A 19636-nucleotide genomic window follows, 5' to 3' on the forward strand; every position below is an offset into this window, starting at 1 on the left:
AGAGCTTCTCATATCAGTTTATGCAGATTGAGTACGAACAAGGTTGCTGCAGCAAATTATATTTCATTTAGGTTATGGACCTTGCTAAAATGAGGCAGAGCTGTGTTCTGAGTAGTGTAAGATTTCCGCCTGAGCTTTTTGTGTTTTCAAGCCATGTTTTGGAAAGCCATGTAATTATAACCTTTATAGGTGGTAAAGGAATGATGGGCATTTTCTCTCATCAGATCTTGGGCAGAGGAGAGCAGATGCAGTATTAGATACCACCAGCTGTCAAATACTGTCAGACTGGCGTATACAGTGCACAATTTAAAATGCAGGTGACATAATACCAAGCAACTTCCATTTGCCACCAGGCATCTGATTAATCATGATTAGCATACATTATCATACTATCAAATTTAATCATATCCACGAGTTTCCATCTGCAGAGCTCAATGTAGCTATATATAATATGGTTTGGATTTGAGTGTGTGTGCCTGCGTGTACTTTATATGTTTATTTGAAGATTAGAAAATACAAAATTTACTGAGGAACAATTTTTTAAAAATCCAAGGTATAAAGTATTTGTTGTGTGACAGCTCCTGTTCATGATTACTGGTGGCATTGCAACCTTTCAAATTTGAAAAAAAATACCAGCAGCTTGGGAATGAGTGGTGTGAAACTAGCATTATTGCTGACGGGTTGGATTGGAATTTCCTTTCCCTAATTGAGGCCACTCCCTTCACAGCTTTGTTGAAATTTGGTGCTAAAATTTGGCTCTTCATTTCTTTTCAGTTTTCAGTTTCCAGAAAGAGCTGAGCTGAGAAAATGCTGAGGTGCCAAAGGATCAGACTAAGAAAATTAATTTGTTTGCATCAAAGCCTCTTTAAATTATATTTTAAAAAGGCGCACAGAATCATGAGGGGGCTGGATAGAGTATATAGGGAGAAACTGTTCCCATTGATGGGTCAACATCCTGAAGAGGGAGGTTCACAATGATCAGAAGAACCAAAGGTGACGTGTGGAAAGTATTTTCTGTGCAGCGAGTGGTAAGGACCTGGAATGCATTGCCCGAGTGTGGTGGCGGCAGATTCATTTGCAGCTTTCAAAGGGAATTGGATAATTACATGGAATTAAAAAAATTACAAGGGGTAAAGGCAGACGAGTGGAACTAGCTAAATTGCTCTTACAGTGAGCTGGCACCGACAGAATGGCCTGAATGGCCTCCTGTACCAAAACGATTCAATGAAAAATTTGAAGAAAATGGATTGTTATTCTTCTCAAAACGTAACGATGCTGTAGAGCTTTAATCAGGGGCTGTCCTCCAAATTCATGTTATTTTAAAGTAGTTTCTCGTGTAATTGAGTTTTATAAATAAAATAAAAAATTAACAATGGAAAACTAATTTTGGGATAAGGTGAAGTATTTGAAAGCCAGCTTATTATTATCAAACCTGGTTTGTGGTGAAGAGATAACACATGTTAAAATTTACTATTTACATTTTTTTTGAAACCCTGGGTATGAGAGAGTTTGTCTGATTTTGGGAAAACAATAAATTAACCCCTGCCTCTTTATTAACTCTAATGGGGGATATCTCTGTTGTGCATAGTTAGCTGATCTCTGCCAGCAAAGCTGTCAGGTACAAGTGGCCTCAACACCTGAGTTACTGAGGAATTAACAGGCCAAGATTCCTGATTGTCGAGCATCTGGAATTGCATATGTGGCTTCCCTGTGCTGTCTCTGCAGTTGAATGGCCTGCAGCTCCTACAGGAATAATGGTCACACTAGAGGGTGACTGGCTCCAATGGAATTACAATGAACAAAGGTTCTATGTGATCCAGAGCACAGGAGAGCAAATTGGCGTGAATTTGAAAGAAATTAATCAGCATTTTTCTAATGATGCCTGCAAAATTGACCAAGAATAGACTATCAGCCTATTATGCATGTCCTACTGTTAACCCAAGTTAAATAGGAACTGAGGGTTTTAATTGTTGGTATTACATTAATTTAAGATAACATTATCAGAATATTAATATTCTGATGAGTGTTTTGTGCAATATGTACAATCTATCTACGCTGCATAGTATGCTTACATGACCATTCAGCCCATTGTGCCTGTACTGTCCCCTGGAAATAGCTATCTGATTTAGTTTCACTCCTCCTCTTCCCCATAACCCTTCAAATGTTTCCTTTCTAATTGCCTGTTGAAAATTGCTGTTGAATTTTCTGCCACCACCCTCTCAGGCATTGCATTCCAGATCATCGTAACTTGCTGCATAAAAATATTTTTCTCTTTTTCCCCTATAGTTTCCCTGCTAGTTTGCTTAAATCTGGCTACAGACTCCTCTGCCAATGCGAATTGTTTCTCTCCATTTCCCCTATATTTAACCTATCAAAACTCTTCATAAATTTGAACACGTATTATAACGCGGTTTCTGCTCTAAAGAGAATAATCCCAGATTCTCTATTCTTCACACAATTAAAGTTCCTAATCCATAATCCATTGTAGTAAATCTTCTCTGCTCCCTCTCGGAGGCTTTGACTATTTTCCTAAGTTCGTGCTCAGAGTTGGTACTCTGCCTAAAGTCTACCAATAATTTATGAAGATTGAGCATAACATCCTTATGTAAGCTTTTCCTCTATTTATAAAGCTAGGCATTCCATATACTTTGTTAACACACTCACCAACTTGTCCTGCTGCCTTCAAAGATTTGTATATTTGAACTCCAGGCCTCTTTGTATCTGCACCAACTCCAAAATTTTCCATTAATTTTATATTGCCCCTTCTCATTCTTCCTTCCAAAACGAATTGCTTCTGTGCATGGTCTGCCTATTTCACCAATCTGTCTCTCTTCCTGAAGCTGCTACTAACCTTGCTGGAGGTAATTAACATCAGTAAAACTATCATTAGGCGCAAGAGTATAATAAGATTTAAATTTTCTTTGTAATTAAGTCCTGCATATCAAATTCACTAGTTTGCATTCTGATGCAATTGTATTCAGGAATGCAGCTTAAAAAATCTTCAAATTTCTTGATTTGAAAAGGCAGCTGAGTGAATATAGAGCTTAAAATGGTAATTAAGGCTAATGTACCATATTCCCATTTTTATATATATCCTTTAACATTTGCAAAGTGTGTGCACTTGGATTATTAAAATGAAAATTCAGGCCGAGAGATGTTAGATATAGTGCGAAATATTTACAATAGTTGCTTCCAACTCTTTGCTCTCATTAGCTCATCTTGAAGCTAGAGTAGTTAAAATTTAAAAAAAAATCCTAGTCTGAAGGCTTTTTAAATTGTAGGCTAATGTTTAAATTTCAGATTTACAACTGTTCTAATGAACTGTCACGTGTTGAGGCTCAGTAGGCTTTACAGTTGGTTATTATAAATGAGCTGAAGTTAACATTAGCATTTAGAAAGCAATAGTTATAGTTACACCTTTTGTCAAATGTGAACATTAAATAAAGATCTAAAGGATCCAAATTTATATATTTCTAACATGTGATGTGGCTACACTTAAAAACAAAAATATGTACGCCTGAGGGATATCTCTGGGGTTAATAACCACTCTGGTGTATATAGCCTCTGTGAATGTAAAGAGATAGGCGTACAGGTTTATTCATGACATCTTTTTTTTCTCACGAGTGCTTGATACTGTCACTTCTGGTCTGGAAGATAAGGGGATCTATATCCAGTAACTGAACATCCTTCACTGTGTATTGTAATAGTAATGCAGGCTGTATAGCAGTCATTTAATTTACTTAGGTTTTGCCTTTTTTTCTCCGGTCAGTGACAGTCAGTTGAATTAACTTGTGCTCACCCACAATATCAGATTTATTTTCACGTATAACTATTTTACATTTTAAGTAGGATTAATAATAAATGCCTGCCTTGAAGATGGACGCTATTAATTTGTTGAACAATTCATAAGATTTCAACAATGTTGTTAAGGTATTTAATTAAAGGTTTTTGTGGCTATACAGCTGAAGCTATTGAAAAACCTGATAAGTGATATAATAGCCATTTGATCCTCTTGGTTGGCTGTTCCTTCTTTCAGTAGTTGATTAACTTTTTGTTGAGCACCTTATGTGAAGTTTTAGCTGTTTTACCATTGTAAGCGAGTGCCATCATTCCATATGAAAAGATGGATTACCATTGATAACATCATATAATTAACACAAGGTGGAAAAGCAAAAGCACAATTTATGTAAGGATCATATGCCAAAGAAGGTTAATTTCTTAACTGGGAAGAGTCTGAGAGGATAAAATGAGAAAGCTAAGTGTCATCTTATTCTGCAAAGGGATTAAAGCTCCTTATCTTGCTTATTTGGTGTCTACGTGTGTGTATATATGTGTGGTGTGCGTGCGCACGCAGGCTCTAGCATGTAAATACAATGTATGATAAACTATTCACAATATATAATGAATTGTTGGCACAGGCAAACTCTTGCTTCTGTAGAAGTGACTGAAACAAGTCAATTGCTCATCAAACTCGTTGAATAATTAACTCTCCGCCCTGTATCTTTGCCCATCATATTATGTTTTTTAAAAGCACTAGAAGCAAATTGATCACAACTTAAGTTTCTAAATCATTAGAGAATCACAGATCAATTTGAATTGGGACTATAGTAGTGTGCTATGTTAGATTGTTGAGAGTTGATGATTGCATTGAAACCTTTAGGAATGAAAATTGATAGTCTGATGATCCAGGGTGCCCATCAGCTGGTTTATACTGATGGTGTAATCTAAACTATGATTTGGAACTCTGCCTTTAGAAGGCGGTGGAAATGGGGGTCACTGAATTTGTTTAAAGCGCAGGTAGATAGATTCTTGCTCGGGAAGGGAATCCAAGGTTATCGGGGATAGATGATGTGGAACTCAACACATACAGACTAGCCATGATCTGCAGAGAAGGCTTGAGGGACCTAATGGCCGCCTACTATTTCTTATGTTGGTAGGATTTATCAGATGTTCGGTGTTGTGACTCACCTGAAAAAAACTATCTCCAAGAATCTGATCCTATAATTTGCAAGAAGCAATTCACTGCAACCTTATGACTATTTTATTTTCATTATCAGAGCCCTCCAGAATTTCAACCACCTATTCCAGTCCCTGCTAATTTTAATCAGCCACCCAGGCTACCTCTTCAGGAACCATGGAGAGGACCGCACCCTCAAGAGAGAGAGCACTTCTTCATTGGTGGTAAGAAAAGTATATGGTATTTTTAAAGGCAAAAGTCTTCAATTGAAAAATTGCTGGGGAAAGTATATTCTTGGACTAATGCAAGTTATGAATAACTTGAAAAATATTGATCTTGGATATTCAACTTTGGGTATTTTGTAATAATTAAAGGTCTTGCAGTGAAAGGGTCAATTTATAGTGTTGGAGGAAGTGTTAACACAGCACAGTTTGTCATAACATGAATGCATATTTGAATTCACAGAACCAAGGTTCCAAGGACAACATATATTTGAGCAGGGAAGTCCTCCACCCCCACTTATGAACAACCATGCTATGTCTTTGCAACCTCCCATGGTGTACAGCCATCCAGGTCCAGGTTTCAACCAGCCAGGGCAACATCACATGTTTCCAAGGGACGCTCCAATCAGAGCTGGCCTTCAACCCCAGGGTCATATGGGGATGCCCCCCTTTAACCAGCCTGGCCCATTAAATCCAAGACCATTTATCCCTCCAAGACAGCAATTTCCACAAGGTCCTGGACAACCATTTCCACCATCACCTCACCTTCAACAAAATATGCAGGTAAGAGAAAGACTCAACGAGTAGCCAAAGTAATCAGAATTTAACCTTGGTTCTGACAGTGATGATTAGCTAAGCAGTCTCTTGTGTGGGAGACAAAGGCGATGACGCTAAATTATGTATTTGTGCAGTAGGTTTCTGTGGATGTGATACTTGTACAATATGGCAGCTCTGCTGTGTGCCTGGGAGCATAATCTATTTCTTGCATTTGTATCGAATGTGAAATCAACGTGAAAATGCCTGGGGTGCATAATTGAAGCAGATAGGGGCGCCCTCTGCTGCTTAAATGATAAAAAGAGTTCAGCAGTTTAATGCAGTCGACTGACGCTGGACTAATCAATACAAGTTTTAAAAACTGAATTGTTTAATAATTTGAATTAAGTACTGCAAATAATGCAGGAAAATATCAAATTAAGTTACCTTGAGTTAAGTGACTGATGATATCTGGCAGTTAAACCATGTAAAAACTATTCTTTTGCTTACAATATAAATGCTATGAACTAAAAACAAGCTATATGTAATGTAATATGTCAGCATTTATACATCATGTAGCAGTCATAGATCATCATTTTTTTTTTAATTGAACGATAAACTGTTCCTGTCCACTGGATAACTTGTAGAAGTGATTTTGTTTTGGAAAATGTATTATCGACCATTATTGCAATATGTTTACTGAAACACTAAGTATGCAAATTTTATGCATAGGTTTAACCAGCTATGTTGAAGCATTAAGCATGTTTGTAACTATATTTAAGTAATGCAAGAGTAAATGAAAATAAGTGGCTCCCAGTTGATATGAATTCAGTAATTAGAGAGGAAAAGGAGAAAGTGGAAGAAATTATAGATGAATTATGATGAAACTTTTGATGAAATTAAAACAAGAAACCCTCTATTCTTGGAAAATGTAGCTGGAGCTCAGTGGTTAGTAAGAGCAAAGCAGGTTTAAGTGCTACAAGCACATTGTATGCATGACTTTTGTTGTATTTGGGAGTAATGTGTTCTCTCTCAATTCTTGGTTGGTGTATAGCTTGTTTGCTATTCTGAATAGTGCATTTAAGTTTGCTGTATGGCCGCTCACATGTGCATCTTAAAAGGAGTGCTAGTTGTCCCTGACCTGTTTGTTGCATTGAGGGGTAAATTCCAGCTTGTTGCACTCACGCAGGGGTAGGCCTAAGGAGCAGAAAATTATCTCTAATCTACAGTGCTACTGTGTCATGAATATATATTTCTTGCACAGTAGAGAACATAATTTCCTAGTATTGAAATATTAACTTAGTATTTACTTATTTCTGCCTTTCAGCCACCCATGCAGCTCCAGCCCCTACCACAGCACCAGAATAACTGCTCCCCTCAGCCGATCATTCCTAACCCTCCGCACCAGTTTAGGCCGCACTTGCAGATTCTTCCTACATCTGTAAATGATAAACGACTTCAACGACCGCAGCGGCAGAATACAATGAAGCTTCGACATGTGAGCACCCTTTCTGTTTTAATATTTTCACACCGTAAAGTGGAAAGTATTAATCTAAAATGTAGATTTGGCTATTTAGTTGCTTTTCGTTTTATAAACTGCTTCAGTGCTTGGTTACCCTAGAAACAGAATTCTTGAAGACAATGTTTGTGGTGGAGTTCCCCACGGGTCAATGTTAGAATCTTTGCTTTTCCAGACACACACTAATGACCTAGACCTTGGTGAACAGGGCACAGTTTCAAAGTTTGCAGATGATACAAATCTTGGAAACATCGTGAACTGTGAGGAGGGTCTTCAAAGGGATATAGACAAGTTGGTGGAGTGGGCGAAATCGTGGAAGATGAGTTTTAATGCAGAGAAGTGGGAGGTGGTTAATTTTTGTAGGAAAAACATGGAGAGACAATATATAAAATAAGAGGGACAAGGAACTTGGGTGTATATGTGAATAAATTATTGAACATGGCAGGACAGGTTAAGAGAGCAGTTAAAGCATATATTATCTTTGGCTTTATTAATACTGGCTTAGAGTAGAAGAGCAAGGAGGTAAAAGCAAAGAACTGCAGATGCTGGAATCTGAAAGAAAAACAGAAAATGCTGGAAAATCTCGGCATGTCGACCGCATCTGTGGAGAGTGAACAGAGCTCATGTTTTGAGTCTGTTAGAGCTCTTACGGAGGGTCATCCAGACTAGAAATCTTAGCTTTATTCTCTCTCCACAGATGCTGTCAGACCTGCTATGATTTTTCAACATTTTCTGGTTTTGCTTGACAAGGAGGTAGTGTTGAATTTGTCACTAATTTGGCCTCAGTTGGCGTATTCCATCCAGTTTTGGGTGCCACGCCTTGGGCAAGATGTGAAGGCATTGGAGAGAGTGCAGAAAAGATTAATGAGAATGGTTCCAGGGATGAAGAGCTTCAATTTTGAAGACAGATTGGAGAAGTTAGAACTCTCTCCTTAGAGCAAAGAAGACAGGGAGGCGATTTGATAGAGGTATTCAAAATTATGAGGGGTTTGGCAAAATAGATGGGGAGAAATTGTTCCCACTCATGAAAGAATTAAGAACAGGAGGGCACAAATTTAAAGTAATTAGTGAAAGAAGCAAAAGTCATGTGGGGAGAAACTTTTTTTACACAGCGGATGGTTGGAGTTTGGAATGAATTGTCTGGCGTGGTGAAAGTTGGTTCACTTAAAGCATTCAAAGTGGAATTAGATTGTTGCCTGAACAAGAAGAATGTGCAGGGTTACAGGGAGAAGGAGGAGGTGTCCAAAGATGTATAGGTTTGGTGGATTAGTCATGGCAAAATGTGCAGGGTTACAGGGATAGGGTGGAGGGTCTGGGTGGGATGCTCTTTCAAAGAGTCGATGCAGACTTTATGGGCTGAATGGCCTTTTTCTGTACAGTAAGAAGTCTCACAACACCAGGTTAAAGTCCAACAGGTTTATTTGGTAGCAAATACCATAAGCTTTCGGAGCGCTGCTCCTTTGTCAGATGGAGTGGATATCTGCTCTCAAACAGTGCACAGACACAGAAATCAAGTTACAGAATACTAATTAGAATGCGAATCTCTAAAGCCAGCCAGGTCTTAAAGGTACAGACAATGTGGGTGGAGGGAGCATTCAACACAGGTTAAAGAGATGTGTATTGTCTCCAGACAGAACAGCTAGTGAGATTCTACAAGCCCAGGAGGCAAGCTGGGTTACTGATAATGTGACATAAATCCAACATCCCGGTTAAGGCTGTCCTCGTGTGCGGAACTTGGCTATCAGTTTCTGCTCAGCGATACTGCGCTGTCGTGTGTCGTGAAGGCCGCCTTGGAGAACGCTTACCTGAAGATCCAAGGCTGAATGCCCGTGACTGCTGAAGTGCTCCCCCACAGGAAGAGAACAGTCTTGCCTGGTGATTGTCGAGCGGTGTTCATTCATCCGTTGTCGTAGCGTCTGCATGGTTTCCCCAATGTACCATGCCTCGGGACATCCTTTCCTGCAGCGTATCAGGTAGACAACGTTGGCCAAGTTGCAAGAGTAGGTACCGTGTACCTGGTAGATGGTGTTCTCATGTGAGATGATGGCATCCGTGTCAATGATCCGGCACGTCTTGCAGAGGTTGCTGTGGCAGGGTTGGATGGTGTCGTGGTCACTGTTCTCCTGAAGGCTGGGTAGCTTGCTGCGGACAATGGTCTGTTTGAGGTTGCGTGGTTGTTTGAAGGCAAGAAGTGGGGGTGTGGGGATGGCCTTGGCGAGATGTTCGTCTTCATCAATGACATGTTGAAGGCTCCGGAGGAGATGCCGTAGTTTCTCCGCTCCGGGGAAGTACTGGACGACGAAGGGTACTCTGTCCACCGTGTCCCGTGTTTGTCTTCTGAGGAGGTCGGTGAGGTTTTTCGCTGTGGCGCGTCGGAACTGTTGATCGATGAGTCGAGCGCCATATCCTGTTCTTATGAGGGCATCTTTCAGCGTCTGGAGGTGTCTGTTGCGATCCTCCTCATCCGAGCAGATCCTGTGTATTCGGAGGGCTCTTTTTCTGTACTGCAGGGATCCTATGACGGAGATTGGTTAGCTCAGTTGACTGGACAGCTGATTTGAGATAGAGCAATGGCGTGGGTTAAATTCCCGTACTGGCTGAGCTTATTCATGGAGGTGCCCCCTCCACCTTCTCAACCTTGCCCCTCGCCTGAGGTGTGGAGATCCTCAGGTTAAATCACCACCAGTCAGCTCTCTCTCAAAAAGGGGAGAGCAGCCTATGGGCCTCTGGGACTTTCATTTTAGAGTTCCGTACAATCTGTCAGCTATCAATTGAGGTCCTTGTTCTGTGGTTAACCATAAATGACAGAAAACAGTTTCTGATAATCAAGCTTCATGGCCTGTATCTTCAGGGCATCTAAGGTTGAGCGTAATATGAAGAACTGTGGAACTGACATGCAGTAAAAGACATAGGAATAAAAATCAATGCAGGTTTATTAGAACATAGCAAATTTTAGAAATAAGAAAAGATTATATCATATTATTAACTTCTCCTTTTTAATTAGTCTGTTCTAATTTCCTCGTTTAACCATATATCATCTGGCTTTTAATTCACTTATATTCATTGAATGGTGGAGCAGGCTCAACTCATTACAAGCAAAATACCATGGATGCTCTAAGCTGAAACAAACAGAATGCAGATCCGGCAGCATCTGTAGGGAGTAAGAACAGATTTGACATTGATAGAAAATGCATGGGACATAAAAGAAGGTAATGATGGAGGAGAAGGGGCAAAGCCTAAAATGTTTAGACTGACCATCCTTCTCCATCTCAAACCTCCCACCCCTTATAGGACATCAAGAGGAGGGGGATAGTCTAACAAGTTTAGACTTTGACTGTTCTCCATCGCAACATCAACACCCCACCACCCCCTTTTTTAAAATATCCCATACAATTTTTATACTGTTCTGTATTGGGTAGACTGGGGTTGTTCTGTATTGGGTAGACTGGGGTTGTTCTGTATTGGGTAGACTGGGGTTGTTCTCCTTGGAAAGACGGAGAATGAGGGGAGATCTAATAGAGGTATACAAGATTATGAAGGGTATAGATAGGGTGAACAATGGGAAGCTTTTTCCCAGGTCGGAGGTGACGATCACGAGGGGTCACGGGCTCAAGCTGAGAGGGGCGAAGTATAACTCAGACATCAGAGGGACGTTTTTTACACAGAGGGTGGTGGGGGCCTGGAATGCGCTGCCAAGTAGGGTGGTGGAGGCAGGCACGCTGACATCGTTTAAGACTTGCCTGGATAGTCACATGAGCAGCCTGGGAATGGAGGGATACAAACGATTGGTCTAGTTGGACCAAGGAGCGGCACAGGCTTGAAGGGCCGAAGGGCCTGTTTCCTGTGCTGTACTGTTCTTTGTTCTTTGTTCTTTGTAGTTGCCATGTTCAGGCTCAGTTTTCTAATAGTTCTAGATCTTGCAATTTGTTTGTATTCTGAATTTGACCTGCCATCAGTTTTGTTGTTGGAAAGTTTGCCGACTTGACTTTTAATAAATTCCTCAGTCACTGTTGCATTTTCCAGTATATGTCATAAAATTTTAAAAGTTTTGTTCCGGTGACCCACTTTTACAAAATGGCCACTCCTCGTGACCCACTGCCCAGGCAAGCTGCAGTACTGCTGCTACAGTCACAATCTAAATCGGATTTACTGCACATTTAAAAATACACCTTACCCTTTTCATAAAATGCACATAACTTGAATTGCATCAGGCAATACTAAGCTTTTCCTCCTCATGCTGGCTATGTCATTGTCAGAATTGCGAGGTCCTAATCGCCATACCGCCTTTGACAAAGCGTGCGATATAAACAGAACATCCCTCTTTTCTTTTGAACAGGATCACAGAGCCATATTTTAAAAAGGACAAAAGACCACCCCGTGTTTTTTTTTAAACAGAATACCTGGCAACCCATTTTCAACATCCCTATGACCCACGCGTGAGTCGCGCTCCCCACTTTGAAAGACCCTGTAATATAATTGGCTTTATTTCAATTTTAAAGTCACTCACTGTCTGTATTTTTAAATGTTTCAACAAAGAAATATTAAACCTTTTGCTTGAATGTAAAAGGAAATCTGAGGTTTACAACTAGCACACCAAATAGTTGGGCTATAGCCTGGTGTCAAATAAAGCTAGCACCCAAAAGAATCCACAACAATCATTCACCCTCTTAATGGCTCTGTTACAATTGACATCTACTTTTGCAAGCAGTTCTGTTATACAAATCTTCAAATGCTGCCTTCCATATATTAATGGCTCATTATCTAAAGCTATAAATATGTAAAGTTATCATATGAAAATTCTGATTTATGATTGTTTCTTTTTAATATGAAAATTTACCTTGCTTGAATATGCATAGAAAATAGAAGCATGAGCAGGCCATTCGGCCCTACGAGCCTCCTCTGCCATTCATTATGATCATGGCAGATCATCAAATTCAGCCTGATCCCGCATTCTTCCCATATCCCTTGGATCTGTTTGGACCCAAGAGCTATAGTTAATTCCTTGAAATCACGTGTTTTGGCCTCAACTGCTTTTTATGGTAGTGAATTCCACAGATTCAGCACTCTGGATGAAGAAATTTCTCCTCGCGTCAGTCCAAAAGGGTTTACCCCTAATCCTCAAACTAGTTCTGGACTCTACCACCATTGGGAACATTCTTTCTGAATCTGCCCTGTTGAATCCTGTTAGAATTTTGTAAGTTTCTGTGGGACCCCCTCTCACTCTTCTAAAATCCAATATAATCCGAACCAACTTACTCTCTCCTCATATGACACATCTGCCATCCCAGGAATCAGCCTGGTTAACCTTTGCTGCACTCTCTCGATAGGAAGAACATTCTTCCTCAGATAAGGACACCAAAACTGCACACATTACTCCAGATGTGTCCTCACCAACGTCCTATGCAATCGCAGTAAAACATCCCTATTCCTATACTCAAACCCCCTCGCTATGAAGGCCAACATACCACTTGCCTTTTCTTACTGCCTGCTGTGCCTGCACTTACTTTCAGCAACTGATGCACAAGGACAATGATGTGTGGGTTAGGTGCTAAATTGCCCCTTAGTGTCAGGGGGACTAAATACATGGAGTTATGGAGATAGGGCCTGCGTGGGATTGTGGTCGGTGCAGACTCGATGGGCTGAATGGCCTCCTTCTGCACTGTAGGATTCTATGACACCAAGGTCTCGCTGAATATCCATCTTTCTCAATTTAGATCCATTCAAATTATAATCTGCCTTCCTAATTTTGCTGCCAAAATGGATATCCCCACATTTATCCACATACTGCATCTGCCATGCCGTTTAAAGTTTTGTTAAAACTTGTCACTGGAAAGTGTATCAAATTAAGTTATAATTGGATACGCAAAAAATGTTCAAATTATCAGCAAGTTATAGGTGAGTTGCACAGCATATGTGCAGTTATACTTGACATTGAATATCACTGATAAGCTGTACGTGTATCATGTTACACATCACCATAATTCATTTACAAATAAAATATGTACATTGCTTTAAGGTGCCTGACATTTGATAATGTTTATTAAATTGAAATCATTTATTGTGTTGCTTAAAGCTGTAACTACAAAATCTGTAAAATAAGAGGAAAAACAGTAAATGTTAGAATCTGGAATAAAAGCGAGCTCTTGGGGATATGTCAACTTTTATAAAGTAACCAGATGATGATGCATCAGCTGTGTAACTGTCATAGCTTGTTTTTTCCCTTTCTAGATGCTGACTCATTTAGGTATTTTGAACATTTTCTGTTAATTTTTCTGCAAAACTAGTTGGGAATATTGTTGTGCTTATTTTTGCTTTTTGTAATGGAATGTCTACTCTGTTGAACTCTCCAGTTGAAGTGCGTTCCTTGGTAAGAGTGCCATGGAGACCACATTTGCAGAACATTGCTTGTGCTGGCAGATAGTGGTGCAAAGCGATCTTATGCAAATACTCCACTCAGTTAGCCTTCACTGCGTAGAGTATCCTGAAAAGAGGGGATGAATAATCTTTGGCCTTTTGTGTAACATATCTCAAATAGGTAGCTTACTTGGGGAAAGGGGATTGACACCAGCGTTCCTCCTCTGCTGTGCAGCAACCTGAAAGATTCCATGCAGGGCACTCACAAGTTTCTAAGTTACAGTGTGCTTGACCATGCCAAAAGATCATTAGGGCTTCTGGTGTTATAAAATAAAATTTGAGAATGTTTTGAATGGTGCATTCTCTCGCTCGGTCGCTCTCTCACACTCATCCTTGTTCGCGCTCGGTCACTCTCGCACGCTCTCTCTTCCACTCCCCAAGCTTACCAGTTAGTGCTCACTGATGTTTCAATGTGTAGCTATGATGAGAAACTGACTAATGTGGGGATGATATAAATGCCCTGTCACTCCATCGTACAGCTTATTAATCCTTCATTTGCCTTTGCTTCATCAAATTCTTATTTTTTACTAAGTTGTAGCAATGGCTTAAAGTGAGTACTGTCATCAAAATTTCAACCATTTCTTATCCGTGCCGGAGAGTTGTTGCTAGTGATGGGGGGATTTTACCTACATGATATAGGTACCTTCACTTAGCAGCTCCTTTAAAGTTATTTCAACAATTATGAAATGTTTTAAAATTCTAGTTCTGCCAGCTATCATCATAGACTGATTTTGCTTCATGACTTTTTTCTGCAGTTCTTGGCTCCCATTTTTTAAAAACACATCTGACAGCTGCTATAGTCACAATCCAATTATCGGTGTCTGTCCCGACAACAGCACTTTGCCCTTCCACTCTGCACTGAGGGATTTCCAGTATAAAATGCTGCACACTCCATTTCTGTCATCGATGGAATGTTTTATAAACCTGGGGAAGAGCGTTCATGATGGAAAGACTTGTAAATGGGAATTTCTCCCAGTTTGACTGAGTACCTAGAATAGAGTGTTGCACAACGCAGTGGTATCAAAAAGATTCCTGAGCCACTTTGTGACTGCAGAGGATTCATGGGGAAGGGAGGGAGGGTGTCTCTCTTGCCCCTCTTCCCAGGACTCGTGTCTTCGTTTCCCTGAAGCAGGGTTGGGCAGAGTGCTGAAAAAACAGATTAGGTGACTGTGAGAATCCTAAACACGCACACATTTTTATCTTGTTGTGAACCAATTATAAAATAGGGCACTTTCAGCCCCCAAACATTTACTTTTAGAGCCGCATTTCCTCAGATTTTATTGTTTGAGAAAATGTATTTTTGTTTGTCTCTTGTTTCTTTCCTAATTCCTCCTTTCCCTCTTCGTATTTTACTTTCACGTTGAATGATTATCACAATTTAAACTTTGTGGTTTAGACAATGTCCCTCACATTTACTCAGGTGAGATTTCCAAGCAGTGGGCAGGATTCTGCAATACTGTGAAATTTTTAACTCCATGGCATGCATCTTTTTTTTTTGATCAGGCCCTTTGCCCAGAAGCCAGTGTGATTGATGGGCATGGCTCCCGGATGGAGAACGAGGTAGAATAAACTACGCCCAGGAGCAAATACATTTACGTTGCTCAATGTGAGAATTGCTGGGATGTTGGGACTGGGGCTTACAGAGTGTTTTAGAGGGTCCAGGGGTGATTGCAGGATTGGAAAGCGATCAGGGGAATAGTTCTGGGGTTCAGGGAGAGTCCTGGGGGAGAGATGGGGGACAGTTAGGTCAGGATTCGCGAGGGATTGGGAGAGGAGATCCGGGAAAGAGATGAAAGGATTGGGGGAGACAAGTTGAGTCAGTGGGCAAATACAGTATAATGTGTATAAATGCAAAGTTATCCAGTTCGGATAGTCGGTGAGAGCAGTGGGGTGTCTACCAGCATCCAGTCTGTCACTTAATTACAGATTTTGCAGTAGAAATAAATGCAATATAATGTCAGCATTTTTGGTGCAGCCAGTAACATTTTTTCATATTGTTTTGAGAACTCCATAATTTATCGTCTTTATGAGTAAGAATAAAATATTTTGGGTGCTTTTTGACAGGAATTTGACAGATGGTTGTGAGGACTGATTTGTTGGGAGACCCACAATTAATTTCAAGCATTGTACCCTTCCTTCATTTATCATTTTTGTGGTCGTTAAGATATTATGGACTCTTCTCAAAAAGCCACCCTTTGACCAAGCTTTTAATCTCTCTTTCTGATGTCTGCAGCTTTAGCTCAGTGTTATTTTTTCCCACTGTTTTCACTTCTCTCACATGCTTGGGGATGTTTTCTATGTTAAAGGTGGAAAATGTAAGTTGCTATAATAGACTCATAACTATGCCTAATTTGTCATGCTTTCATCATAGTCATCTATTTCTACAATGGTGTGTCATGTATTATAACAGACTCATCTATTCCACTCATTATCTACCATATCTTTTGTGTTGCATTTCCATGCATCCCATGGATGACCTGATAACTTGAAATCCTGATCTGGTGGCTTGACCTAGGCTGTGAATAATTTGCAATTGTCTAAGCCTAATTGCCTCTCCATGCGCTCTGTGTGACCTCTATGTCCGTGGAAGCAACCTATCTGAATTGTTTCTTATTAGTACCAACAATCTGTCTGGAAAAAGGGCCAATCTTAAAAAATGTTGCTGGATAATTTGTTGTAAAGGTATTTTTATTAAGCTCTTTTCACAAAGGCAAATAAATATTTAAATTTGAATTGCTATCTCTTATCTTTTATAAATAGAATTATTTAAAGCATTAAGTTAAATGGATAGAACTGCCTCCAGTTAACAGAAACTTGGTGTGGTTGCTCTCACTGCAGTCCCTTTGCACTCTCATGTCTCTCCATTGCTCCCCAAATTTCTCCCTTTTCATGAAGGCTCTTATGGTACAGATTCACGTGTAGGAGTATTCTTAAATTCTGCATCCAAATTCTCATTTGTGAGTTTAGCCAGTGTGTGAAATCAACTTTAACCGGCCCTCCTTTGCTCTCTTTCCAGTGGGTGGAACAGTTTGGGAGAGGTTAAAATTGGTGAGTTGACTGAAGAGCCCCAAGTCATTGCATCCTGCCTGGGACCATTTTTTTTTCTTTTTCCTAATTCTGAGATGTTGTGGTCAGTTGTACTATTTTAAATTTTAGCCTGGCTGAGATTGACCACTTCCATCGTTGAGAAAGGAATTGAATATGGGGCCTTCTGGTCTGGATCCTCAGTTATACACCTAGTGGTATATTTATCCTCTCGTCTCCAATACTTGTGCTGCACAACCAAATTTATTTTTAAAATCATGCGGCCGTCAGCTTCAAACATTGTTTCTGTGCTGTTTAACAAGGATTTTTCTCTGAAAAATTCACATTGCTTGAGTCTTTGCACAAATATGGAACTTTATGAATGGATTTTCTTAAACTGATTTGCTTTTTTCTGAACTGCAAATTCCTGTACATTTTTGTATCTACAGAATATACCTGGAATTCAAAACATGAATAAGCTACCAAATCAGTTTCAGGCCTCTCTTCAAAGAAATAGCAACCTCCGTGAATTGCCTATCGCTCCTCATAACAGTGGCATAAGACATCACCGTCCTTTGTCCGCTCCTGCTGCTCAAACTACATCTGTTTCTTGGACAAAACCCACAGCCTCAACTGTAACCTCTCCTCGAATGAAACAGACTCCTCAAAGTGCACCTCCTGTTCAGACTGCACCTGGGGTGAGGATGCCACAGAAGAACTTGCAGCAAAAAAACAAGAAACAAAAGCCTCCTTCACAGGATTCTACAGTATCAGAGGTCAGAATTTTCTCAACTATGTTTGTCAACAGGTTTTTCAAAACTCTGCAATGGTGATTGAAAATCGTTGGCAGATTCAGGAGGGGTAACTGAACCCTGACTTGTTTACGCTAAATGCTGTGTTCGACAGGCGGCAGTAATGACTTCAAGAGCTTGTCAGATTGGAAAGCAATATTTATAAAGGCTTTGTCTTTTAAATTGGGTATTTCTTTTCCCCAGTTGTGATGCATTGACCTAATTGCATTTTGGATAAAATTATTAATATGACCTAAGTACTTGAATGACATTCTGCATTGTTGGCAGGGCAAAGAATGGCAAGTTGTGACTCAGCAGAGAAGTAGTAGAAATTGTGGTGGATTTTGTGTGAGCCACCGTCAAGTAATTTTGCTGTGTTTGCTTAATTTAATGAAAGTTGAGTAAAGAAATCTATGATGGTTTTGACCATATTAGATTAATTGTTTGCTCATTACATTAATAATATGGCAGTTCTTCAGTGCAATTTTACCTATTTTGTATTAATGTTATGTGTGAAATTCAGTCCACTAACCAAACAGATTTTTATAACTCAATCGCTCATTTCTTTTAAAGGTTTGATCTTTAAAATGAACAAAAACTTCCTTTGTTGCTGTATAACTAGTGGTTAAGAATTTGAGAGGGAGCAGGGCTGTCTGACCTATAGCATTGGGGCATCATGCAGTCGCTAATCCCAGATGAACTGACCCTTGTAGCTCTGATGACTTCCTATTTGGGAGCACATTTACGAAATACAGACCCAGAGTTTCAATCTTCATGCCATCCAGGGATGGGACCCCCACTATTTCCACCCTGGACTTACACCCGATGACTTGCTCACCAACTCACCCCTCTCCCCTGCCCACCTATCCCACTCTACTTCCGTTCTCCTCTTCTCTTCTCCCCCCGCTCCGTGGATTCCTATGTTGAGTGATGTTCTTCTGCATCGTGGATTGGTAGTTTGTTCTTTTGTAAATGTATCCAGCTCAGTGTGTAGTTTTATGTTGGATCAGTGTTGGACCTAGCTGTTCCGACTCTGGTCGGAAGACTTGGGCCAATAATTTGTAATATTGTTGTGTCATGTAACCTGACCAGCTAAATCTTTAAATCACATCAACTGAGGATACATATTTCATAATCTGGCTGCAACCTTCATGATGTGCGCCAAAATGGCTCTTTAAAGACAGAAGCTCGAGCATCTCTGGTGTATGAAACATTTTGGACTCAGGCGCATATAATGGAGACCATTTTGTGTGTCTTGATTCCCCCAGTGGGAGCAACTCTTAATCTTCACTCTACAGCATCTAATTGGGTGTGGGATATTTCCCTGACTAATATTTATCCCTCAATATCATTTAAAACCGAACTGGTCATTATTACTGTTTGTGGAAGTTTTCCGAGTACGATTTGGCTGCTCTGTTCCCTATATTACAACAGTGACTACATTTCAAAAGTGTGCCATTGGTTGTAAAGTACTTGGGAATGTCCTGAAATTGTGAAAGATGCTGCATAAATCCAAGTCGGTCTTTGGAATAATAGATGCTATCATCTCTGCTTCTCTATCATGGCGTTCATTCCAGGTATTCATCACTGTTTGCATAAACTGAGGTGTTCCAAAAAAGTGTCATATTGGACTCAAGAGTTGAGCTCTGTTTTTCTCTCCATAGATGCTGCCAGACCTACTGAGTTTTTCCAGCACTTTCAGTTTTCATTATCGATAATCTGTTCTAAATTTAACTTCGGCTGGGTTTGTTTTATGGCCCTTTGGTGCCCATCCCTAGTTGCTCTTGCAAGGATGTTGTTGAACCGTGGACCGTCGCAGGCCATGTGGTGAAGGTATTTTCACCATGTTGTTAAATTAGGAAATTCGAGGATTTGATCCAGCGCTGATGTAGAAATGTTAATACATGTCCAAATCAGAATGCTGTATGGTGTGAATTTAACTTTCTTTTCAGATTTAGCTTTTCTATATCTATACCTTTAAAAGACCATTCCAAATATATCTCTGAAGATGAGGAATCATGTTGTGGCTCTTTTCATCATTGACTTTGGTGTTTTAAGATTGAACAGTTGCAGCAGGTGATCCAGCCACACGGAAATTCAGAAGTAAGGTATTTGACTATGAGGCCAAGAGTAGTAAGTATGCTCTGTCCGACTGCAGAAAAGCAATCGGAATCTT

At 40.1% G+C, this 19636-nt stretch overlaps 1 protein-coding gene across 5 annotated transcripts in view; it reads left to right on the forward strand.

The window, feature by feature from the left end:
- rbm33a (RNA binding motif protein 33a) overlaps positions 1 to 19636 on the forward strand; it is a 173088-nt gene that overhangs the window by 96821 nt on the left and 56631 nt on the right. For all 5 annotated transcript variants that reach the window (XM_078232269.1, XM_078232286.1, XM_078232260.1 and 2 more), the window contains 4 exons: positions 5058 to 5181; positions 5423 to 5742; positions 7040 to 7210; positions 17119 to 17445. In XM_078232269.1, coding sequence (XP_078088395.1) covers positions 5058 to 5181; positions 5423 to 5742; positions 7040 to 7210; positions 17119 to 17445 — 942 coding nt within the window. The remainder of the gene's footprint in view (positions 1 to 5057; positions 5182 to 5422; positions 5743 to 7039; positions 7211 to 17118; positions 17446 to 19636) is intronic.

Source organism: Mustelus asterias, chromosome 2 (assembly GCF_964213995.1).
Source record: "Mustelus asterias chromosome 2, sMusAst1.hap1.1, whole genome shotgun sequence".
NCBI lineage: Eukaryota > Metazoa > Chordata > Chondrichthyes > Carcharhiniformes > Triakidae > Mustelus > Mustelus asterias.